The following is a 27,167-nucleotide window of genomic DNA, read 5'->3' as shown; positions in this document are numbered from 1 at the left end:
ATGCATGCATCCAAACATGAACAGGTCCAAGGCCTTTATGTTTGCAAGCACACGTACATATGTGAACGTGAACATGATCAACATGCTCCTGAACACTAATAGTTTCTATTACTTTCATTCTTTCCCATTCACTTTGAATGGCTGGACATTTTTGACCGGGAACACCACAAGTGTGACTTTGTGCCATTTTGTACAAAATAAAAGCCTTTCAAAACAAACTCCCTGATTAAACATTAAGGCACACTAGTGTGATAAACAGTGCAAATTTTCATCAGTTTTTATTTAATATTGTGAAATTATGCATAAATAATGCTTTTTTCACTCAAAAAATGAGGTGCCTACTCTCAGATAAATGAGGCCTACGATTAATCAGATGCAAATATAAATACAAAACCAGTCCTAAATGAAAGAAAAGAAGTTGATAAAAAGATTGAATCCAATCTTTGTTGATAATAATGCATAATGAGTGATTTATAAGCATTTTTTTGAGGCCGGGTCATTTTTGCCCAGGAACACCACAAGTGTAACAAGGTGAAAAATCTCCCCCAAAAAAGTATGAAAATGATCAAAACATTTTTTAGAAATAGTTATACCCTTTGTGAACAAAGTCACTAAATTTCAGTCCAATGCGATAACATTAACTAGTATTTTCGTGAAAAAGAAAATTTTCTTGGAGCATAAAGGACCCGAACACCACATCGCTAATGCTTTAAAACGGGGGAGGAGACCAAAGGAAACTCTGGGTTTAACGAAGAAAGCCTGCTCCCGACCAGGTTAGGTTCACAGAGTAAGTTACTATGGTTACCATTCTTAAATGGAAAACCCAGAGTTTCCCTCATTTCAGGGTAAACATACACAGAGTTTTCTGGATGTGATTTCTGGATCTGGGTGTCATTTCTATCTCTTGCCAGCTAGCTTCTAGGGAAGTGCAGGAAGTGCTTTTATAGGTGATTCCCAATATGCCTCTGAAGGGGAAACAGAAGCACAGGATATTGAAGAGCATCACCCCCACTGACCAAACTCTAGTTCCTGCATGATAGCACTGCCGCTGAAACCACTCAGAAGGGGTGTATTGAAGAGTACTGACTGAGTAGGGGTGTCTACTAAGACCACAAACATCATCTGGAAAGGTTCCAATCCAAACAAATTCCCTTTGGTTGATCATCAAATGTTCAGTATTATTTCTATTCTGTCTACTTGTTTTCTTTTTATTTATTTAAAAACAAAAAACAAAAACCTTGCTATGTGTACTGCATTAGACTATCCGGGGCTTGTCACACTACTTACATATTGTTGCACTTGGTTTGATTGCTTTTATTGTCCTCATTTGTGAGTCATTTCAGATAAAAGCATCTGCTAAATGATTAAATGTAAACTGTGTTACCGCCTAAAGCACAGAGTTGTTATGAGAAATTTCCTTTTCATGAGCTCAGACACAGCATTGTTTCATCGGTCACAAAAGAATAACAAATGAAGTGATTCAACGTTTTATTTTGAGCACAATATTGTTGAATACATTGAAGTAGTGAAGAACATTACAGGCTGTCTAGCCAGCAAAGAAAATCTATGCCAATAAATCTAGATCTGTTATATACGTACACATACACAGGACCTCAGTAACTCCTAATTCGTCACTACATTCAGATATCACATCCAGAACCTTTCTGATGGTTACACAGATGGGCTATTTGCTGTTAATACACAATCATTATTTGTATCGCATGCAGAGTCGATGATCTTACACATCAGGCCGTACTCTATAATGTTGTTTAAAGGTGTAAAATAAAGAGACACATTTACGAAATGTATTTAAACAGCAATAAATTGTAAATTAAGTTTACAGCAAACAAACCGTAGAAAAACATAAATATACTGGCAAATCTGCTGCTGGTAGTTTACTGTAAAATTACTATGAAATCCCATTGCATTAAATAGAAAAAAAGTTTTGGGAACTCGATTAAAGAAGAGTAAATGCTGAAATGAAGTGTTTTTGCATGTAATGATATAGGGGGTGATCTATTCGTGTTTAATGTTCTTTTTTGTTGGGATTTGAAGGGTTTCTGTTGTCTGAGTTTTGTGGGTTACCACTATGCTGAAGAGTAGATCCTGTGTTTAAGTCAAGGATCAGCAGAGAAACATTGATGTTATGCTTCATGTTGCTTTATTTAAAGGCAGTAACTGTGGAGTTGCTGATGCAGTGATCTCTTCGCTAATTCTAAGAGATCAGAGGTAAAATGGTGTTTCTAGTTTGAATGATTTTGCTCAATTTAGTAAATTTTCAGAGATTTTCTTTTTTAGTGGAATTAAATGTAAAAAGTTCAGGGTACTAATATGCTGACATTATAAATATTAGTTTATAAACGTAATTGGCAGTTGGCCAATTTAAGGCAGTCAGTTTCTGCAAATGAAATGAAATAAATTTTGTTTTAATTTAGTGCATTACAGTAACATTCTGTAAAGTAGGTAAAGTACTGTAAAATTAACTGTACTACAGGCAAATGTGCTGCCAGTATTTTACCGTTAATTTACAGGACATTTTTTATATATATATATATATATATATATATATAAACAGTACTTTGTATGTGAAGTTGCTGCCAGTTCATTTCTGCAAATTTACACTGAAAAGTTGTACAGTGTATTTTTACATGTAGAAGGATGATTTACATCTGGACTGGATTACATTAATGCTATACTTCTGAATATATAACAGTTATTCCTCCAGATCAAATATATTTTACTTATTATAGCAGGCTAAGTGCTAATTGAACATTAAGACTAAGCAACAAGATAAATGTAATACAAGTTGTTTTACACATGCCATGGTTTATTATATGCATACCGACTGAAATGAAAGAATAATATCCCTACATATTCTAATTGAGAAGAAGCTAACTGAAATACATAAAGACTGAATACTCGTGCACTGCATGATTACTGATCAAATATACCACTAGTGAAGTCATTTGAGCATATATAATTTCATCCAAACGCCATCATTCATGTATATGATTTCTTTGATGCTCTTTTCAGTTTATGCAGTTCATGAAGTTTTGGGCTTCAAAAAAACCCTCATGGATAGATGTAAATATATTCCCAAAATATTCCTTAGTACTGCATTACAGTGTATAAAATGACTTTCTGGTTGGTGCCTTATAGCAGACACTTCTGTCTTTCTGAGATGTGCAGAGGTTGATATTTGTGACAGAAATGTCATGCAGCTACTCATTCTTTTTGCGGGTCATTTTGATCATGGTCTCAGGTGAGCGGTACAGAAAGATGAGCTTTTCAAACAGTTGCTCCTCCATCTCCATCTCTCCCGTCTCGCGCACAACAAAGATATCATTGCACAGTTTTAGTACACGGTCCACACACGGCAGCTCCTCATACATGATGGATCGAGATATGCCTGTGAAGAACTCCCGCACAAACTTACCAATGACCAGCACCACAGACATGTACAGACCCACAATGCTGCAATGTCAGTAGAGAGAAAACAAAAAAAGGAGAGATTTCATATTCAAAATCATCATTTTTTTTTTCAAATAATTATTTAAGATTTTAAACAATAATTTTATAACATTATTTCTACAATTGTAATTTCTGTAAATGTATTTATGCCACCTCTGCACGGCATTAAACAGTCTGTAAATTCACTGTATTTCCTTTCTATGTTAGTTCAAAATAACATGTGAGAATTACAGGCATGATAATACGTTTACACCTGGAATCAGGAATCTTAGATGCATCTCCTGTGACAGATTTTCATATTTCTAAAAAAGACACTGTTGCTACTACATATACTTGAATTTGAATCTCACCACAAATACAGTGTTTTGAGTTGAATAGCCTACTGTTTATTAAGAAAATGAACTTGATGAACTTATACACAATAAGCAGAAGTGAATAATCTGTCACTTCATAGCATGCTGAAGATGATCCGTTTATTTTCCATCTTTTGATCAGTTGGATACCCTTTTTTTTTTTAAGTTGCATGCAACTAGCAAAGCTTCAAACATTGTTTTAGTGCAATGGTTGTTTAATTAAAGGATTAGTTCACCCAAAAATGAGGAGAATTATGTCACCATTTACCCACCTTTATGTTGTTCCAAACTCATAAGACTTTTTATTTAAGTCTTCAAAACAGAAATGATATTTTTAATATTCTTTGATGATTTTTTTCCACTCGTTGAAAGTCCACTCAACCAAATTTTTGGTCCCACTTTATATTAAGTGTCCCTAATGCCTGTGTACTTACATACACAGGTACATGGTTTGTGTAAGTACAAATTGTACATGAACAGGACATTGGTAACGACACTTTTTTTCCACTTCACTAAGTACTCGTGTAACAGGAATTATTATTATTTTGTAACAACATGTATAAGAGTAATTGGAACAATTTGATCCAGGGTGTGGAGATGGGTAGGTTTAGGGGTGGAGATGGGTAGGTTTAGGGATATGTAAAGTGGGAGGAGTTGGATCTCGAGTTGGTGGAGTTGGTGCACTACTGTAATACCAGTGTAATTACATGGTAACTCCTCAGGAGCTGTCCACTTAATATAAAGTGTAACATTCTGGACACCAACCACAATTTATATGTAAAGCCTAACTTACTGGCCGCTGCTGTGTAACATCAGAATAATAACATGATAAATCTAATATAAAGTGTAACGCTTTCTTTACCAAAAAGTGCTGTTAGTCCTGTTACACATTTGTACTTACACATACCATTCAGTGGGTTGTTACATATGTTTAGTTACACAAACATTACAGCTGTAGATACTATGTACCAATGTGTACTTACACTGTGGTTACATACTATGTACACATCTAGTTACTATGTAAGTACACAGGTATTAGGGACACTTAATATAAAGTGGGACCAAATTTAATTCACAAATAAACATTGATTAACACACATACACAGAGCACATAAAAAAAAAAAAACTCAAATGTATGTGTGTTTGATTCATATGGATTACTTTTATGAAGTATTTGAATGTAATTCGAATCATCAGATAACAAAACATTTTGAATCCTGTCTACACTTGTATTCAGCCCTAACCTAGTTTGGGTAAAGAGACTCAAATTTTGTTCTGTTCCTCATAGAAAGCTATTGTATGACTTCAGAATAAATATGGGGTTGTATGTGTTATGACATGTTTATGGTGCTTTTTTGGAGCTTGTTATTTTTCATTATATAAAAAAGATCTTTTGTGTTTCATGGAAGTATAAAAGTCATACAGGTTTGTAACGACAGCTGACAACAGTTTTCTTTATTTGCTGAACTACTCCTTTAATATATACTTACCAGACATGTTTCAGAAATTGTAAAAATTACTAAAACTCACCCATATCCAGCCAGGAAGCCCACGCTGGATGGGCTGACTTTATCATTGAACACCACCATCTCAATACTCTGGCATCTGCTGGCTGGAGGGCCAGGAAAACACTCTTCCACCACCCACCACTGCGGTCCCATCTCTGCAGAGCTCCCGTTTCCCCGCTGCAGTTTGATGGACAGAGGACGGAAGAACTGTAGATGAAGATCATCCAGGCTTTTGGGATGTTCTGTGAATGATTCCATTAAAGTCAAGAAAACATCCTTTGATCTGCAGGTCTGTTGCTCTAATGCCATTCATTTACATTTAATCACTTAGAAGAAGCTTTTATCCAAAGCAGCTTACAAACGAGGACTACAACAAAATTGATTCATCCTAAGCAGGCTATAACGAGAGGTGCTAAAATACAAATTTTCAAAAACTGTCTTGAAGAGTACAGTAGGAAATCAGAACTAGTGTGTACTGAGCAAAGAAAGAAAGGTTTAATAACTCACCCACTTGAAGTCGATGTGCCACTTTAGCATTAGGCCCGGAAGTTCCTCTGATATATTTTGGCAGCAGATTTTCCATTAACCTGACAATCATCAGAGAACAGATGGAATGAGAAGTAGCAAAAACAGATGTTGAAAGCATCCATATTTAAATGTTTAAGAAACACTTACACTGGACGGCTGCATGTCCCTCTGAGCATAGACACCAGTTCCTCTCTCAGTGCGCTATCTTCATACTTCACTGTGTGTTCACCAGCCGCCTCTGCATTCATCACCAGAGATGCATTTCTGCTCAAACATGCAAAAAACACAATGACACATCACATGTACCATAAAATGTTAAACATTTTTATCATTATGAGATGAGACAGAAGGCACGAGTGAGAACATAAAGCATTGCCCCCATCATAGTACACTTTGTTGCCAGAGTATCTTCAAATATCTTCACATGCAATGTCAGGAAAGAGCATCTTTTACCTTCTGTAAAAAGGTCCAGTATAATTACCTCAGGTAATGCTAATCCTGTGCAAATAGACCAGTTGTATATATGTATGTAAATATTCAGTAATTTCCTGTTTAAATGTATCTTTAAGTATGGAGACACTTGGAGAAGCCTTCAGTTGCGTTCTAGGCGTAGTTCCGTAGTTTTACGCATACGACGACACAAACCATTCAGATCAAAAAGGAGGTCAAAAGTACTTGTTAAAGGCACGGAACGTGTGTTAGTAAGTGCCTATTACCAAAATAATCAAATCAGAATTTAATTAATTAAATTAATAAATCACTCGACTGAACCTAACTGTTTTATATACATGAAAAACAGCCCAGTTACCCCTCCCACTTCTGGTAGTTTTACTGATATTTCTTATCCCGTGCGAATTGGCCATTGATATTACAGATGTCCTGTGGTAAAATTACATTAATCCATCTACCATTGTAAAACTAATCCCGTCTGAATTGGGCTTATGATGCATATTGTGCCCTGAGGGTTGACATGACTTGACACCATGTGTAGAGTTATTCTATGCCCACTATGGTGCTAATTATTCTAGTGAGGCAGGCACTCCCTTAGCATGGTGGAGTGGGCATTGGTTCCCCATAGGGTCAAATCCCTCATCAAGGTTATGACTGTAAGCATGGTTCCCGTTTCGTTGTCATGCATCGAGTTTGCCTGCACATCTCCTTCAGACAAAAGGGTTGCCGACATGTTTTCCAGGTGCCCTTTTATACTCACGGGCACTCCACGGACATTATAGACTGTTGTCACTAAATGAATTGACATGTTTGCTACACATGCTCAGACAACGATCATGATGATGGCATTCCCCATAGCATCAACCAATTTTCCTTCTCAGGGAACCATGGTTACAGTCGTAGCCTAGACATTCTTTTTGGTGAGTCAAAATTAGTTAAAAAAAATCTATTTGTTTTTCATGTAATGGGGCTCACACACCAGACGAGAAGTGCAGCGCCACATCTTTAAAATTTCAACACATTGTTTTCTACGAGTGTACACACAGGCAATGCCACTCGGCGTCTGTCTGCAGTGCCTGCCTACAACTCAGGAGGCTATTCAAAACCCTGCCATGCCACAGCTAGAATGTCATTCACATATTTTTCCATTAAATTATATTATAATAGTCCCAAAACGTTGTTAATGTAGATAATGATTTCACCCTAGCAAATGAGAGCAATGTATGTTTTCCTCAGATGCAATATATGTTCTGTATATCAGTGTGGGGGGAATAATGTTATAATCTCTTTTGTGGTGCGGTAAAGTGCTTACATGTACACAGGGAATTTCAGCCCCCAAAAATGCATTAAAATATGCAAGCACTGTTAATGCAACTTTTGTTTTGTTTAGTTTTTTTTTTTTTTAACGATTATTGCAATTCGTGCTGTATTGCATAAATTGAATAAAATTGCAATTCGTTTTTTTTACTTCAAAATTTTAGTCATTAATTTACTTCCATGCAAAGACACCATGAAGCCTTTGGTCTTTATAATTTGTGCAGTTGTTGTGATTGTGAGAATATACCGTAGTAAAGTCCAGCGCAGTGTGATGTAGAAGTGTGTCGAGTTGCTGATTTCATAGATCATGGCATCTCGGCTGGCAGGACTGACGTTCCACAGTCGACTGGCGTCACTTTTGATCTTTGCCGTCAATATGTCCTCTGCCATGTAGTTCACAATAAACTGCATCGCCGACTAATTGAGGCACACGGAGGACAGTTTGATCAGACTGACAACAGAAGGTTCAAAGTGTTATTGTATTACAATTTATAACAGTCATGAAAAATTAAGATTAATATAAGTTTCAGTCACAAAAACAGCAATCTAAAGGTGAAATTGCATTTTAGCCTGTGTGCATACTAAAATGTGTTGAATGACGTGAAAGGGAACTATAAATTGCCATTGCTCATGTTTTGGGACGAATTTAATGTATACCGGGTAAGTGGCGAAGTGATTGCTCATCTTCTGGAAGGTCGATTGAGAGTATGGGATCAGATTGTGTTCCTGAGCACTCATGGTAAACAATGGCTGTAAACACATATAAAAAGAAAACATGATTAATTCTCTTATACTAGACCAGTGGTTCCCAGTCCTGGTCCTCTGCACATTTTGTATGTCTCGCTGATAAAACACACCTGATTCAACTCATCAGCTCATTAGTAGGTGAGAGAGACATCCAAAATGTGTACTGTTGGGGGTATCGGGTTTGGGAACCCCTTTACTAGACCAGTGGCTCCTGGAGGGCCAGTATCCTACAGAGTTTTGCTCCAGCCAGCTCCAACACACTTGGCTGGATGTTCCTAGTGAGTCTAAAGACCTTGATTAGCTGGTTCAGGTGTGTCAATTAGGGTTGGAACTCAACTGTATTGTGGCCCTCTAGAAATAGTTTTGACACCCCTAAAGTAGACATATGTGCCAAACATTTGTGCCATAATGTATCAGTTTAGGTGATTTTTATTTATTCTTTTTTTTTTTTGTTCATGTGTGCTCTTAGACACTGTAATAAAGTAATGATATGATTTAATTGATGTAGTCATCGTCATATGTATTTAAGGAGGTGTGTTCCAGTGTTGCCAACTTAGTGACTTTTCAAACCTCTTAGCGACTTTTTTCCCAAAAAGTACTAGTGACAAATCTAGTGACTTTAACTTTAGCTACTTTCCAAGACTTGCCAGCACTGCTGTTGCAGTCACTGTTTCATATTTGTTCCGTTGTCTGACAACAGAAACAGAAAAATATATAAATTAGAACAGCTTTATTTGGACATATTTGGAACATTGAAATACAGCATGTGTGCACAGAGAAGCAAACATGTGAAAAGGGCTGATATTAGGCAGACATCATGAATATACTAATTAGTGTATGGCATTATCTAGGGACATTTAGCTACTTAAGAATAGTTGGCAACACTGTGGAGTTCTAAAAATATGTCCATCAATCACAAGAGTAAAACTTTGTTAGATAAAGAAATACCTTTTTGGTGCAAACAACTTTTCAAACCTTAGAAACTAACCTTGAGAAACATAATATACAGGGGTGCACATAAGTTTTTCAGCCTGGTTCTCATAAGAGAACCTGGAGATTTGGTTTGGTCCTCACACTGCACGTAGTGTGACCCATTAAATATAACTATAAAAAATAAATTAATAATAGTGACTTAGTGATAATATTATTGCACTTTATTTAGTTAGTTTTTCAAAATAAAATAAACAAAAGAATAAAGTGTGATAATTCTATTTTTAAATAAAAAGGGAGTATTAAATACAAATACAATTATTTTATAGTGAACTTAAAAATAAAATGCTAATATTTACTTCTTTTTTATATATGAATTTTCATAATTTTCAACCTTAAAATCAGCAGGCTTTTCTTTTGGCGGGTTGCCGGCAAGTAAGTATATGCGCTTCCGGGTTTAGCGCACCGATTAAAGAGCATCAGTGAATGAAATGTCACAGTTTTGCATTGTGCTTTGAAAACGGCTACGGGTAGCCTAGATTTATGCTTTTTTTCAGCTTTTGCATAGAAATCTTATTCAGTACAGTTTGTCGATCTAAAATGGTAATTGTACATTAACAGCTGTCAACCATGTCAGTACGCAAATGCGCTGTCAGAACTTATTTACACAGCGCATTTTTTATTTTGGTCGCGCATGCGGACCTGCGGACCACTTATGTGATAATATACAATATACAAAAATATACAATACACCTGATAATATACAAATCTGAAACTGCATTTCATGACCATCATGAACTGTGATCAGTGTAATATGTAAAGAATACATCATCATGTACAGACGTTCTTCGTCGCAAAGTGGTTTACTGCTGTTTATGCATTAGTGAATCAGCCAGTAACTAAACAATCAACTAATGATTCCTGCTAGAAAAAAAATTATCAATATTGTGGTTATATTATATTGCTCAGCGTCTCTTATTTACACTGTATTTTCACAATGTTAGTTATGGTGAAAGAGTTTGTGAGATTCGCCCATTGCGATAGGAGATCACTGCATCGTGTGATCAGTAGGCATGACTGTGTTCGGCTACAGTATAGCGCTTTGATGCAGTGGGAGGAGTTCTACATACAATGCTATAATCAAAACTTTTCATGATCATTTCATATTATAGTATCATATTGTCACGCCCTTGGACTTCCCCTGTGTCTTGTGTTTTGCTCCCCATGTGCTCCCCATAACCCAGTTTCTCCAGTGTTTGATTATGTTCATTGTTTCCAGGTGTTTCCCATGTTTATTGTGTTTATTTGATTCAGGTGTGTTTCATTTACTCCCTCGTTAAGTCTTGTATTTATGAGTCTAAACGTCAATTCCCGGTTCCTACGTGTGTGTTCCTTGTTCCATGTGAATTATTAAAGACTGTATCATCATGAATTCCCCTACGTTCCTCGCTCCTCACAGTAGGCACTGTGACAAAAGACTCGACCGGCAAATATGGATGAACGAGCCGCCCACCAACGTGAGGACATTCGTGCCGCTCGCCCTCACCAGCTCTCTCGATGGAGAGATCCTTGTCACACTGTTCCAGCTCGGGATCACTTACCATAAACCAACGGAACTCCCAGACACCACCAACCTCGACTGGAAGGAGGCGGTCATCCAGTGTCTGGAGAGTCTCGGATCCCGATCCGGAATCCCACCGCTCAGCAGTCAAGCCTTTGGGGAGGGGGGAAGTAATGTCACGCCCTTGGACTTCCCCTGTGTCTTGCGTTTTGCTCCCCATGTGCTCCCCATGACCCAGTTTCTCCAGTTTTTGATTATGTTCATTGTTTCCAGGTGTTTCCCATGTTTATTGTGTTTATTTGATTCAGGTGTGTTTCATTTACTCCCTCGTTAAGTCTTGTATTTAAAGTGTAGTCTGCCCCATGTTTCTTTGTCAAGTCTAAACGTCAATTCCCGGTTCCTACGTGTGTGTTCCTTGTTCCATGTGAATTATTAAAGACTGTATCATCGTGAATTCCCCTACATCTCCTCGTTCCTCGCTCCTCACAGTAGGCACCATGACACATATATAGTAGTAAAAATATTATAGTAATATTATAGTAATTGTTATAGTAAAAATTGTCATTTCATATGCAAAGATGTTAGCCAATCATAGCAGTGGGCATTTACATTGATGTTTCAAATCAAAGGGCTAAAATCAGGATAGAAAATTACCAGATATATCTCAATTCTGACTGTTGAATGCATTTCATGACCCCTTTAAAGGGGTGGTTCGTTGCGATTTCACTTTTTTAACGTTAGTTCGTGTGTAATGTTGCTGTGTCCAGGCACCAACCAGGGGTGCCTCCCGTCAACCCATCTGTACGAGCGCAAGTGCCTCATCAGTTCCTGTCACCGCAGGTACTTGATAATACTATGTATTGGTTAATATTACTTCAGTAGTTTGCAAGATGTTGACAGACAAGTCATTTTAGAAGCAGACATTTTGTTGAGGTTTTAAAGGGGTGGTTCATTGTGATTTCACTTTTTTAACGTTCGTGTGTAATGTTGCTGTTTGAGCATAAACAATATCTGCAAAGTTACGAAGCTGAAAGTTCAATGCAAACGGAGACAACATCTTTTAAAATTCTGGCAGTTTAATGCCTACAAAAACAGCTGGTACTAGGGACTACAACAAGTTACTTCCCGAGTTCGTGCCATCACAAACCCAGATAAACCCCCCGCCCTCGGGAAAAGGCAATCAAGCCTAGAAAAAAAAACAGTCAACCACCCCTTTAATATATAGACATATTTCAAACTTATATATAGTTTGTATATATAATTTAGGTGTCATCAGTTAGGAACTTAACTAATCAAATATCACATTATAGTCCTTCACGTCCGCTGCAATCTCAAAACTCTGGCCATTTGATAATACCTAGAATATCAAAATCAACTGCGGGCGGCAGATCCTTTTCCTATTTAGCGCCAAACTCTGGAATAATCTACCTAGCGTTGTTCTGGAGGCAGACACACTCTGTCAGTTTAAATCTAGATTAAAGACCCATTTCGTTAACCTGACATACACATAATACACTATCGCATTTTTGTAATTCAAATCTGTTACATAAAGATGACTTGACTTGATTTATAATACAGATTACAATGTTACTCTTTAGTGTTGAATCACATACCTCATATCCAAGTATGCTCAACTGGATGGACACATCTAGAGGTTGATTGGTTACTCCTGCTACAGATTTAACCAAAGACATAAAGAGAAGAGGGAACCAGACGATGCAGATGAGAGCAAAAATAATGAAGCCGCCCATTGTGTATTTCACCATCTTCTTCTTCCTCTGTCCACGTCGGTGAGGGTATTTCTGTGGCAAGAAAACATTCTATTAATTTATAGTATGTAAAATATCACAAACATATAAGGAAAGGGATATTTTAATAAAATATAACAAAAGTGAGTACACCATTGTGAAATATAATTTAAATGTCAAACGATTGGAGATTATATTACCCCCTCAATTAAATTATTTCTTAGTTGACATGTAGAGTATTTCCTATTATAATAAACAAATACTTTAAAAAGATTATATATTAAAAAATACCCCCACCCCCTAAACGATACAAAAGTATTACTGCAATTTCCAATGCACCCTTTGATTTCCAGCTTTTGGCTATAAAATGACACATAAGCACCAGAACTTTCTCAGTTTAAACACATTTACAGAAGGGATCAGGAGCTATAGAATGAGCAATAGCACCACTAATCAGAACTGCAGTGGCAGCCCAACACCACATCCGCATGACCTGAGCTAGGTGTGTACCTGCGGATCATTAAAAAGTTTTTAAAGGTATTACATGATTTTTTTTTTTATTTAAGGTCATGAAAAGTCTTAAAAGGTCTTATTTTTTACTTATGAGAGGTCTTAAATTTTAGATGAAAAATACTTTACTGAATAAAAAAACAAATCTTATTAGCATTATATCATTTTTCTGATTCTTAATTTTAATTCTTTCTTTGTGGATTTGCTTGTTCATGTGACATTTTGCTGCATTTAAGACAGTGTATTACATACTGTCTCCTCTCCTGCACGTGAAAGAGAGAAGGATAAGAAAATGGGTAAATATAAATTAAGTTTATATAAGTTCATTCTTTACGCTCACTATGTGATGTACGCTGTTATATGCCCCCAAAATTCAAGATACATGAACATTTTTTGCCCGATGAGTTTTTGTCTTTTATTCATATTATGTAGTTATGTCACAATATCACACAAGCAAAGGAGCTGTTCTTTTCCCAAATACCAGCATGATTGCAAATTATCAATACGGTTTGTTTTTCCTTTATTTCACTAATGTACATTTCGGTCCCACTTTATATTAAGTGGCCTTAACTACAATGTACTTGCGTCAAAAAATAAGTACAATGTACTTATTGTGTTCATATTGTATTACAAAACACTTCTGCTGCTATTGAGGTGGGATACGGGTAAGGTTAGGGACAGGTTCGATGATATGGGTAGGTTTAAGTGTGTATTAAGGTGTAAGGGATGGGTCAGCAGTGTAATTATAAATGTAATTACAGAAATTAATTACAGGTGTAATTACATGCAGGCATTTTTTTTTTAAATATAAGTACAATGTAAAAACATGTATGTATCAAACACAGTGGTAATTTGTTTCCTAATAAATACACATTTGGTGAACTCTGACCTGTGAATTTATATGACGAGAAGATGTGTGACTAATAGAGGAACTAAAAATCACAGGTTGACTTCTTCATTGAATTCAAAGAAGGTAAATGTGTGAGACATCTAAGATATGTAGTGTTGGAAGTACTGCAGAGAGTACTAGAGCATGACTTTATAAAAAGGTATGATGTCACCTGTATGTATCAGTTTGGAAAGATAAAATTAATTTGGATGGCAAATTTTCACCTTTTCCGCTTCTCTCCAGCATTTGAGAATAAAGATGTTGGCATAGATGTCCTCCACACAGATCCAGTTGGACAGGCTAAGAGTTGTGTCTGTCCACACCCAGTCCATCACTGCCCTTAACTCAGTCAGGAACGGAACTAACCTGAACCTGTCAAAAAAAGCCCATTACATTGACCTTTACATTTAATAATTTAGCAGACACTTTTATCCAAAGCGACTAACAAATGAGGACAATAGAAGCAATCAAACCAACAAAAGAGCAACAATGTGTAAGTGCTGTGACAAGTCTGGGTTAGTAAGACAGACACACAAATACTAGTCTAAGATGACAACTACACAAGCAAATCAGCAATGCATTATGCTGCCAAGATGCTACAATTATCCACACATTATCATTTTTGGGATATGTAGTTATTCACAATTAGCAAAAAAAGAAAAGTCATTTATTTGGCTTTATCAAATAAATGACCAATTTTGACAGTGAGTCAGCTAGCAATCATAGTGTATCTTAATTCATGATTAGCACATGTAGTAATGGTCTGGGAAATGCTGATGTGTGTAAACATTAGTAAAATGTAATGCTGGCTTGACTGTAGTGTGTCTTTCTTTCTTTTCATATAGCAGACTGTATGGCATTTTGAAGTTCTTATATTAGTATACTACTGTATATCATTAAACAGGGTATTCTTTGAATCATACATCAACAGGAGAAAACAAATACATTTTCCAAGAATATACTTTATCAAAACAATGTAATATAAACAGATTGAATCGTGTTCCCTTATAGTAATCAAATCGACCCCTGTACACTTCTGACCCCTTAACCAATCCTTAAACCTACCCATAACCCATACCGGTCAACCCTCCCGTTTTTCCTGGGATTCTCCCGTATTTTACCATTCTATCCCGCTATCATCCTGTTTAAATATTTTCCCGTATTTCTCCCGTATTTTTAATCTTTCTATTAAAAAAAGTATATATATTTACATGTTATTATTATATATTTACATGTATATTTACATGTATAATGAGATATAGCTTACACTTCAAAAGGCTATTTAATTGATTATATGACCACTGCAAGTTTCAAAGTCAGGTGCTGCGCTGCTTTGTAACAGGGGAAATGGCTATATTTCTGGCGAAAAGCGTCACCTGCTGGCAGAGAATGATATTTGCATTTTTCAATAAGCCCTTCTGCTGTTTGTTTAGACCAAAGCCAAAAACGACCCTTATTTTTACGCAGAAAACATGCAGTTGTAAATGTGAACTGGTGGATCGACAAGAAGATAATGAATTATAAAACTCTAAAGATATAGCCTACACTAAGATATATTTATGTTACTAAATGAATATAATTGTTTGATGATAATTGTTCAAATTAATATAAAAATAAAATAAAATAATATAATATAAAAATTGTTACTTTTGACTCCGCCACCCCCATACCACCACTCCCCCTTTCCCGTATTTTGGTACCCAAATGTTGACAGGAATGCCATAACCTTACCCATAACCTTACCCGTATCATACCTCGACAGCAGCAAAAGTGTTGTGCATTAACAAATAAGCTTTTAATCATTGTATAACATCTGTTAAAATCATTTGAAGAATTTTAAAAAGTGCATGATCATATGAACTGAAAGTTTAATGACGTTTGTAAGCATTTTAATTTACATGAAATAATGATCTGTTAAACATTAGATAATGTTTAATAAATTTATTAGTAAACATTAACAAGCACATTATCTCATGTTTCTAGTTATTTGAATAAATATTAACTAATGAGTATAAAGAATAAAGATTAAAATTGCCATTACACTGATGGTTGCTAGCTTTTTAATTGTATTATCCAAATGTACATCAACTGGCAAATCATTAGGCAGTAAAGGCTTAGGAGTCTATTTAAAGTGAATTAAAGATGTCTGGCCAGAGGAGAACTGGCCCCCCAACTGAGCCTGGTTTCTCCCAAGGTTTTTTTCTCTCTTTCTGTCACCGATGGAGTTTTGGTTCCTTGCCACTGTCGCCTTTGGCTTGCTTGGTGTCAGAAGCTGCAATTCTAAAAAAAAATTGCCTGCCACAGCAGCAAATTCAGCAGCTTTTTGATCCTGTTGGTCCAACTTCGTAGAGACAAACTTGACAGAGCTGCCCCCTTAGCCCCAAAATTCAGCTGCTGGGGCCTCTCCTCTTTCTCTGCGATAGTAGCTGTTGATTATATGTTTAGCGTGTTGCAATTTAAAAAAAAATAATTTTTAGGTCATCTAATAACAGAAATTTGTATTTTACACCAATAATGTGATGTGGCTGCTGGGCAATCAACACTGGTTGTGGAGTAAATGAAGACACTACGGAAAATATATTATGATAATATAAATGACCCTTTCAAAGGCCAGTGAAGACATACTGCCAGTTAGTGTAGCAGGTTGCAACCTCCTAAGGTGTAGTTCAGGGAGTATGCCTAGAAAGGTAGGGTACAACGGGGCTAAAGGCGCCTTTGATATTATTTTCATCTAAACCACTAGATGGCACAAAAACGTGGCGTAGCACTTTCCAAAACATCCGCTTTTCAAGATGCACATGTTTATTTGTCTGATCCTTGACGCGATCGCGCGCAGCAGCGCAAAGTTGATTCTGTGCTTACTTGATGTAATATTTGATGTTTTTTAAAATGTTGTAGATTCAAGTAGCAAATGAGAATCTCTAAAATTAATGCATATATTTTGAGACAAAGGTCTTCTTTATGATTTTCAGTTTTGTTTAAGCAACATAATTAAAGCAACAGTTTTTAAATAACGAAAGAATATGTAAAAGTATGGTATTTGGGGTAAAAAGCGCCCCTGCTGTTGGGGCTAAAGGCGCAGTAATTAACATGATAATTAATAGATGGCTGACTTTTCCATTTGTTGACATGACATAATTAGATTCAGATGGTAAATATATATTATGTTGGGTGTCCATATTAGAGATAATCACCATGTTTAGAATGAAACCATCATATTTATTGTTTCTGTATTTTAAAATATATTTTTTTATATTAACATATTTTAATGACAGTATATTTATTGAAAAAATAATAATTATTTTATTTTTCAAAATAAGCAGAAAATAGTACAAAAAAAGTGATTGTTTTGAACAAGTATTAACTTAGACATTATTTAAAAAAAAAACGAAAACAAAAGTATTTGTATCAATACCGTGTGCCTTTTACCCTGTATGTGGGGTAAAAGGCCCCCCTTGCCAGCTCATACATTTATAAGATTTTTAAACAAAATAAACAACTTGAATGATTTATTTTCACACAAAATCTGTTGCTCCATTAATGTTCAATACAACGTATATATTTTTTCTGCAATTATACATTTTAGGCGCAGTGAATGGCACATTTTTTCTTAAGGTGGGCCTTTAGCCCCATTGTACCCTATACCTTTATTTAAGCTAGACCTTTAGAGTCTTTGTGGCATGCTAAGAGACAACGTTACATTCTGCTGAATGTACAGAATTAATGACCAAATCGGTCATTGTGGAGCGAGTAATTTACTTACCCCTGAAAGAGGAAGAGGTTGAAGTAGTTGTGGTTCTTGGTAAGAAAATTTCCAAGAACACGTTTTGGGTAGCCACATTTGATCTGGTATGCTGAGAGACCAAAATAAATGCACTTTACAAAGTACCACAGTTGAGCAACTCGATTCCTGTTGAATCTCCTGAAATAAGAAACATTGCAGTAAAATTAATATCAGCAATCATAATGGTAATCTATATTGTATTGGTATTGGTAAGCCATATTGTAGGGTTCACACTTAGTAATTCCATTATAGCACACAACTACTACAATTTACAAGCCCAATCCTTAAGTGATGGGTTACACCTTAAAAATGTCCCTGTATGTGTATGTAACTTGGGGAGACTTGGGAATGAGACATTAGCTTACAGAACTGCCCCAACCATTTAAACCATTGGATTTACAAAGTGTGAAGAGGAGACTTTAGAATGGGAACAGGGAGGGGTTAACATCTTAAACCAAGCATTAGCACTTAACAACCACTTGCATATACAACACAGTAGAAGCTTTATTCGTATGCTTGTAGTTAGATGCGATAATTGTAACTTTTTTTGTGGGATTATAAGAATGTGAGAATATCTAAAAAAACATTTATGCAAAACTAAAAAGGAGGGAGGGTTTGGCCTGCTGCAGTTCAAATATTACTATTGGGCAGCTAACCGAAGTGTTTTCGCATGCTGGAAAAAGCAGCCTTCTGATGCAGATAGAGATCCATCCTGACTTAGAATGGAGCAAGCATTTTGCAATAAGATGTCTCTTGCTGATCTCCTGAATAGTCCTATTAGAACTGACCCGGCCTTATATGATAATCATTTTGTTATAAATAATGCGCTGAAAATATGGAAACAGATTAAAGCCTATTTAAAGGCTCCCTGCATGTACCTAGATAGTCCTATATATATGTCAGAATCATGCCTTTTCTCCTGGTTTGTTTGATTCAGGTTTTACTCAATGGGAGAAGATTGGCATTCAAAGAATAAAAGATCTGTATATAGATGGGACATTTGCCTCCTTTGAGCAACTAAAAAAAGGCTTCAATATCTCTAATTTTTAAGATACTTTCAAGTTAGAGATTTTGTAAAAAAAAAAAAAACATTACATTTTAATGTGATGAAATTAACAAGTTTAAATCCTTTGCATCAGGGTGCAGTGTCATATTTCTATAGTATTCTGTTAAAACAAGAAGTTGTAGATGAAGCCACAGTTAAGCAGGCCTAGGAGATAGAATTAGGTCTAGAGATAGATTCAGACAGTTGGGAAGAAGGCCTTGAGAACATACATACTTGTTCAATTAATGTAAGGCATAATTTAATTCAGTTTAAACCTTGCATAGAATATATTTATCTAAGGTGAAATTGCACTGCATTTTCCCAGAGGTTTCTCTATTCTGTACTCACTACGGTTGTGCCATAAATGACAGGAAAATTGGGAAAACATATTTGATTATTTTTCTAAAGCATTCGAAAATAATCTCGAACCATGTCCACTTTTAGCTATTCTTGAGATGTTTAGTAATTTAGAGATGTTTAATATACATGAAAGACAAGCCATATTATTTGGCATGATAATTGCCAATAGGGTGATTTTAAGAATGTGGAAAACTGATTTTTCACCCAAGTTCAAAATGTGGGGTACATGTGCATTGAGAAAACATCCTTTTTTCTACTTTCGAAAATATATGAGATATGAGAGTCTTAACTCTATGACTGAAATTAGTGCTGTGTGTACCTGTTATTCTCTACGTTATGAGGACCAAATGCCCCACAAGTTTAGTATTACCAGTAAATTTTGACCTGCGTGTGTTTCATTGGAGAAATTGAAAGTGTAACAACTGACCAGTGTTACATCCATCCCAGTCTCCCACCAATCATGATAATTATTAATATTGACTGATATGAATAAAAGTTTTACGGTGCTGTTTTTTTTTTCAATGTCACCCAGCCCTATGATACAGTAATGACGGTCAACTCTGTGAATGAAATTAACACAGCATGATCACAAATCAAATAGCTGCATTACCATGTCTGTATGTCAGTTTACTGTTTTTACTAAAATGTATTTAAAGAAATGTTATAATTACAATTACAAATTTAATGAGTTATACGTCTCGGGTTACGCATGTAACCATGGTTCCCCGAGAGGGAACGAGACGCTGCGTCTTCAAGCGGACACTATGGGGAATGTTGCCAGCATGACCGGTGTCTGAAGCACATGTGAAACAACGCCAATCCTATTGGCCCGAGACGTTGCCCTTCTATGGAACTCCACGCAGCGTCCTCTAGAGGACACAATGGGGAACGAAATGCCAACTATGCCATGCCAAAGTGCATGCCTGTCCACCTGGTGAGAGACCAAGGAAGTGACAGACATACACCAAGCCTTTCCTCAGAAAGGGGCCAAGCCACTGATGCCTCGGGCCGCTCACATAACCTGGCAGAATGGGGGAACCCAATTCAGATAAAGGGGAATATCCCACCCAAGTTAAGAACACAGCTATCCTCAGAGAGCTATGCTATGTGAGCAATACTAGCCTGGATACACAAGACCACTGAAGAGGCTAAACTATAAAGCCTCTTATGAGGGCTCGTAGGCGCGTTCCTGTCCACCTGGTGGGAGAGCACCAAGGAAGCGGCAGACATACACCAAACCTTTCCTCAGAAAGGTTTGGAACACCACGGGCTGTTCATATAACCTGGCAGAAATGGGGAAACCCAATTAGATCAAGGGGAACACTCCACCCAAGTTAAGAGCACAGCTTTCCTTGAGATAGCTATGCTATGTGAGCAATACTAGCCTGGATACACAAGACCACTGAAGAGGCTAAACTATAAAGCCTCTTATGAGGGCTCGTAGACCATTTAAGAATGAACAATACACAGCTAGCCCAGATAGCCATGTAAGGCATTCCTGTAAAGCTGCCCAGACCACAGAGAGTGGGCTATCTACTTACAAACCTAGCAGGGGAGATAGCACTGTCTAGGCATGGGCTCAAGGAGACCGCTACTTAAAGACCCTAAGAAGGGGAGAAGTTACTTATTCTACTTACGACCCAGAGAGGGGAGACAGCACTGTCTAGGTAAGGGCTCAAGGAGACCGCTACTTAAAACCCTAAGCAGGGGAGCAATCACTGAGCTATCCTCGGATAGCTAGGCTCTGGGAAAGGGGAACAGCTAGCACATAGATATCCTCAGATAGGATCGGGATCGAAAACTCCTAAAAAGAGCGTTTGAAACCCACGAACCCCTCAATCCAAGTCTTTGCCGTGCCTTGGCAGCAACGGGACCTGAACCGCTAGACGCAGACGCTTGTCATTCATCTCTCGAGAAGAGGGGTAAACGTGAACGGAGCTTTCTCATTGGAAACACTCACAATGAGTGCATTCAGAGCCCTCAAGCACCGAATGCACAAGCCCCCGACCAAGAAACATGACGCATAGATTGTGTGCGTCTTCAAGAGTCCTCGGGCACGGAGGCACACACTTTCTACACCGTTCACCTGCCTTGGTCTCTCACACGTACTTCAAACAGACAGCTCCTGAAGACAACAAAAGTTGGTGACGTATTTAGCAGATGCCCTTTTATGCTTCCGGGCATCCGCCTATGACATCACGGGCCACGTGGACCAATAGGATTGGCGTTGTTTCACACATGCTTCAGACACCGGTCATGATGGCAGCATTCCCCATTGTGTCCGCTAGATGACGCAGCCTAGAAGGGGAACTATAAAGGGAACAAAATTGCTTTTAAAAGAGACATCAAATGTAATTTGACAAAATTCCAGTCTAAGCCCTGCCCATCTCCAGATTTTACCTGAATACAGACACAGATAATTTTGAGATTGCTACAGATACAGATATTAGCTCAACTGTACACCCCTAATATGGAATGTAAATACCCTTTGTGCCACCACATTACATTGAAAATCATTCAGTATCTGTCTTGTTTTAGCATATATCTAAATATATCTAAAACAAAACGCATTTGCCAAAATGATATAAAATACTTTTTAGAGAAAGTTTTCAGAGAAGAATTATTCTCATTCACTCCCATTGGCAAAATATTTTTATTGTTTTAAACATACCAAATGTGTGCAATTTTTTATAAAAAGTATATATATATATAAAATAACAAATAACCAAATGAAACGGTGGTAGAGGCTAAACATGTGAGATGGACTACGCACCCGTCACAATATGTATGTAAATATAAACATATTACATATATATTTCAAATATATACATGTATGTGTTTATATTTATATATAAATATACACAGTACACACACATATATTATGTAAACAAAAACTTTTATTTTGGATGCGATTAATCATATATAGGATGAGTTGTGCGTATAGAACAATGGTTTTTAAGTTTTTTTTAGAAGCTCACTGGTCACTGCTGCGGTCACAAGAAGCCACCCCACCAACTGCATCTGATGTTTTCAAATGGATGGAAGTAATTTTTTAGTCGCTGTGCCTATCAATATGCCACTTGTTTCACTTTTTTGCATCAAATTTGGTGTAAAAGGGACTTTAACCTGTTTTGATCACTACACTACTATACTTCCATTTGTTATTTCATAAATTGTGCAAGAGTAGAAATAACAAAGAGTGAATATTTGTATTCAAACTTGGATGATCACTTTCAGGGATTCATATATCACTGTAAAAAATAAGTTGCTGCCTTACATTTTTAAGTACAATCAACTTAGCTGTTTAAGCCATTTCAACTGGCTTATAAAATAGTTGAACCTTGTACAACTTATCATTTTTAAAAATTGCTTAACTTATTTTGATGAGTTAAAGTAATGTAAAAACAAATGTTGTCTTAAATTATTGGTTATATCGTTTTTTTTACAGTATAGTTCTGCATTTATTCCTCACCTCTCTGTGACACCAGGCAGTATGAAGAACATCCAGAAGTGGATTCCAAACACAAGCACTACCTGGAAAACACACTTCCCAAGAAGAGTTTTACGAAGATAGAGTGCTCGGTCCACAATCATGGTACTAAACTGGATGAGGAGCATGACGAGAAAAGCTTCAGGAACCTGGTCTTCTGACAGTGACTCTGTTATATCAGCAGCTGCGCTGTGCTTCTGTATCAATAATTCAATACACTTATTAATTGACACATAAAAATAAACAGAAAAAAACAAATGAGCAAGTCAAAACTTGTGCTGGTCTTATCTCAACAATGAAATTCAATATGCTCAAATACTGAGGAGAACTTAAGGAGAACTGACTACATACATAATCTAAAAGTGGTGGTTTACTAGAGAGGATCTGATGGGTGGAATTAAATATGATCTTATTGCACATTCAAAGGCAAGGGGTGAGAGTAGGTTTATGTTTAGTGCCATCAAATATAGAGCTTATCATATTAATAAACACAAATTATATGCTTATAAATCCTTTCAAGATGTAGTAAAAAGCAGAAGGTGGTTTAAATACATTTAAGTTACCATGATGCTGTGCATTGCCTAGCCATAGCTGACCAGCACTGTCAGCAATGGCTTTATTTCTCATTGTGACTGTACATACACAATGTTATTTATTTATTTTCACCACTTATTTGCACAAAGCAGTGTTTTGCAAATCTGGCCCTGAATGGGTACCTAGGGCTGAATTTGAAGAGGAAGAAACTTTGATTTAATCTAGGTTTTAGATTAATATTGATGTAATCCTCTTTTGTTATTTCATATTCTCATTCAGAATACACTATATTTAGGAAACTAGATGGTATTAAGACCACATAGAAAAGTACTTTTCTGCTGTTCTTTAAAAATGAATTACTTCAATTAAAATAACATTTAAGTGTGAAAAAGGGATTGTATGTAAGGCAGCACTTACTCCAAAGGCCCAGTATCCAAATATAATAATGATGAAGTTCACCACATCTACCAGGAACATCATCGCATACACATCGCACACAGGGCTGTACTCGGGGTGGATGATGTCATAGAAGAATTGCCTTATGGGTAAGTATATGTGTAGAGCACTAAAAAGAAAAAACAAGTTTTACATGATCAGAAGCATTATTATTGTATTCCTTTAATATGCCAGCATTCTAAGCAATGCTGTTTTTTGGAAGTACACAATATATTGACATAGACATATAATATGGCATTGACTAACAATCAGTTCTAGAGGCTAAAAATCATTCCAGAGGAAAACAATCATTCACTGCTGTTTGTGTTTTCCAGGGAAGAGCTGTCGAGCCCATTGGAACTGGATGTTATGTCAAGAATAGCCAACATGTGTTACACCATTGCTTTGTCGTGGGAAACGTTTTGACAAATCTGACAAAGAGTACAGAATGTTGAGGGATGGTTTCTGTGGCCATGATGGAGCCGACAGGCAGCACAGAGAGTTCAAGGATGGCCTGCGTAACCATGAGTTACGTAGAGTGGCACCCACTGCCATGGGAGGAGCTGTAGTGGATGATGCTGCCACCATGGGACGAGACGTAGAGTGCACTGCCGCTTTGGGAAAGGGAACACCGGACTTGAGAGCACCACCCAAGGAAGCGCTGGGACCACCAGCTTGGGGGCACCGAGACTAGGGCGGCCATGGCTGTTGTAGTCCATGGTGGACCAATCTCCACAGTCATTGGAGCTTAGGATACATAGCCTCCCCAAAAAAAGGTGATTTTTGAAGGTTAATGGTAAGATCCTATTCCACCTCTCTCACAGTGAAGGGAGAGCCATTCAACAAACTCGCAAAAGGTCCCCAGAGGACCACTGACGTAAAGTAGTGATTTTAAGGGGTCATTTATTGTTTGGGGAAAAAAGAAGAAGCATTCAACCCCAAGAACACCATTTCCACGGTCAAGCTAGGTGGTGGGAACATAATGCTTTGGGAGTTTTTTTAGCCAATGGGCCAGGCAACCTTGTAAAAGTAAATGAGATCAAGATAAAATAGGACTACATTAAGATTCTGGAGCAAAACATTATAAAGTCTGCAGAAAAACTTGGCCTGGGGATGCAGTGGGCCTTCCAACAAGAAAACTATCCAAAACACACAGCAAAAGTGGTCAAGAAATGGTTTGCAGAGACCAATATCAATGTTTTGGAGTGGCCAAGTCAGAGTACAGACCTGAATCCAATTGTGTGATGGCAAGAAAGCATCCAACCTCAAAGACCTGGAGATCTATGCAAAAGAGGAGTGGACCAAAATCCTAGTGGAAATGTGGCACCAATTATAAAACCATTTGACAGCTGTGATTTTTGAGAAAGGATATGAATAATGGTGGACATGGAATGCTAGCATCCTTCGTTAATATATCTAACACAATGTCTAACTTTCTTGTCACTTTTTTGTGTCCAGCCAAAAGATGCCTGTTTGTGAAATAAATATTCACCATAGTTAGCCATAATTCATCAAATTTGGCATGGATATTAATAATTTTGTGTGTATCTGTGTACACACACACACACACACACACACACACACACAATCAAGGGGAATCAGTCATAAATAAAATTGCAAAACCAACACATGAAACAGTAAACTAGGACACTAAGAAACAATAACTATGACATAAAAGTCCATACAAATAGGAAACAATGTAATGTAGAGGGAAATCATGCTATTGTTATGTTTTTCCAAACAGTAATATACTCACATTTCTATTTAGAATATGGGATGCACATGTAAATTTTCAATATAAAGTAATTTCATTATTATTTATATATTTAAATTTTAATCTTTCAATTGGCTAATGGTGTAACGTATTAAACACGCTTGCACAAAGATGAAGCAGAACTCCATTAAACACTGAGGAAAAACTAGGATATTTGGTAACAACACACTACTATAAATGATACCATACAGGAAACAAAGGAAAACTCAGGGCTTAAAGAGGAGAGTAATCAGGGAGAACAGAAACAGGTGTGTGGGACAAATTAACAAATGAGGAAACTAACTAGGAAACAGCCAGGCAACACAAGGAAAACTAAACCAACAAAGACTACAGGTGACAAGTGGATTGTTATTTGTCTTAAGAGAAATAACTGTCTTATAGCTGTCTGCTAGTAGGCACCAAAGGTTGTCACAGACTAAGGAAGTTCTACAAGGTTTGCTATAGGCATAGGTTCTCCACTACCAGCGAAGAGCTGCAAACTTCTGTCAGGTTAGATATCACTAAAAGAGTTATGACAGAGAAATGTACAGACAACTGTGTTGTGAAATAGCTCTAAAGGTGCTGGTCACCGGAATAATTTTTTTGTCATCTTTTGGCTTAATCCATCTTTTCTTCCAAAGGTTTCCCTGCCTCAGTTTGTAATCACTCCATCAAGCTGACTGCTTTCCATTTCTCCAAACCTGATGATAATGATAGGTTCCGCCTCTCATGTCTGTGCTATGTAGAGTGTACTGCCAGACCCAGCCATTCAGACCAACCATTTTTCTGCTATGGTAGTGTGCAAAGGGATGATCTCATGTCAAAACAGAGATTTTCACATTGTATTGTAGAGCTGATTACCTATGGTCTAAATTTCCACTGATGCGTACCTAGAAGGTCTACCTTCCAAGAAATCTCAATGGCTAATCTCCATGGAGTCGTTCAGCTTCCCCTAGTACCTTTTGTTCCTTTCTACAAAGTTAACATCATGGCCTCATTCCTCATAACTAACCTGCTAGGCAATGGCTATGGCAGTGAGGAGGAATGGAACAAGCATGCTAGTTATTGAATGCAACTATGGTTCTGTAAATTCTGGATGACCACTAGAGATCTTTGTCACCCAGAATGGAAGAAAAAGTGAACTGAGCATCAAGCCACTGTGATGTATATATTCATGTCACTGTGTGATTTTTAAATGAATGTTTTTGTTTATGTAAAGCTCTTTTGAACAATATGTTTTCAAAGAATGTCATGGAAAAGTTCATTTATTTCAGTAATTCAACTCAAATTGTGAAACTCGTGTATTAAATAAATTCAATGCACACAGACTGAAGTAGTTTAAGTCTTTGGTTCTTGTAATTGTGATGATTTTGGCTCACATTTAAAGGGGTCATATGATGCTTTTTTAAAGATCATTATTTTGTTTATTTGGTGTAACAGAATATGTTGACATGCTTTAATGTTCAAAAAACACATTATTTTTCAAATACTGTACATTATTGTAGGTCCTCTATGTCCCGCCTCTCTCAAACGCTTCGTTTTCTACAAAGTCCCTCCTTCCGACAACCGCAGTCTGCTCTGATTGGCCAGCTGACCCAGTGCATTGTGATTGGCCGAACACCGCAAGCACTCGTCGGAAATGTAACGCCCCTTTCCATAAAAAAAGCATGAATTTCCATGAAAGCTTCATCTTTCAAAATAAATGTAAAGACAGAGCCCGAAAGCATTAGTTTTACCATCAGTTCAAGCCCGAA

At 36.9% G+C, this 27,167-nt stretch overlaps 1 protein-coding gene across 1 annotated transcript in view; it reads right to left on the bottom strand.

The window, feature by feature from the left end:
• Window positions 1–3,221: 3,221 nt before the first annotated feature.
• The window catches only part of LOC107699957 (piezo-type mechanosensitive ion channel component 2), a 185,625-nt gene continuing 161,679 nt past the window's right edge, over window positions 3,222–27,167 (bottom strand). Inside the window, 11 exon segments of the mRNA XM_016501419.1 lie at window positions 3,222–3,474; window positions 5,355–5,574; window positions 5,840–5,919; window positions 6,008–6,124; window positions 7,875–8,044; window positions 8,285–8,377; window positions 12,479–12,667; window positions 14,237–14,384; window positions 17,776–17,934; window positions 22,674–22,888; window positions 23,643–23,790. Of these exon segments, the coding sequence (XP_016356905.1) occupies window positions 3,222–3,474; window positions 5,355–5,574; window positions 5,840–5,919; window positions 6,008–6,124; window positions 7,875–8,044; window positions 8,285–8,377; window positions 12,479–12,667; window positions 14,237–14,384; window positions 17,776–17,934; window positions 22,674–22,888; window positions 23,643–23,790 (1,792 nt within the window).

This window comes from Sinocyclocheilus anshuiensis, unplaced genomic scaffold (assembly GCF_001515605.1).
Source record: "Sinocyclocheilus anshuiensis isolate Anshui unplaced genomic scaffold, SAMN03320099.WGS_v1.1 scaffold1284, whole genome shotgun sequence".
NCBI lineage: Eukaryota > Metazoa > Chordata > Actinopteri > Cypriniformes > Cyprinidae > Sinocyclocheilus > Sinocyclocheilus anshuiensis.
Note: the sequence above shows the minus strand (reverse complement) of the source record. Positions and strands in the feature narration are given on the sequence as shown.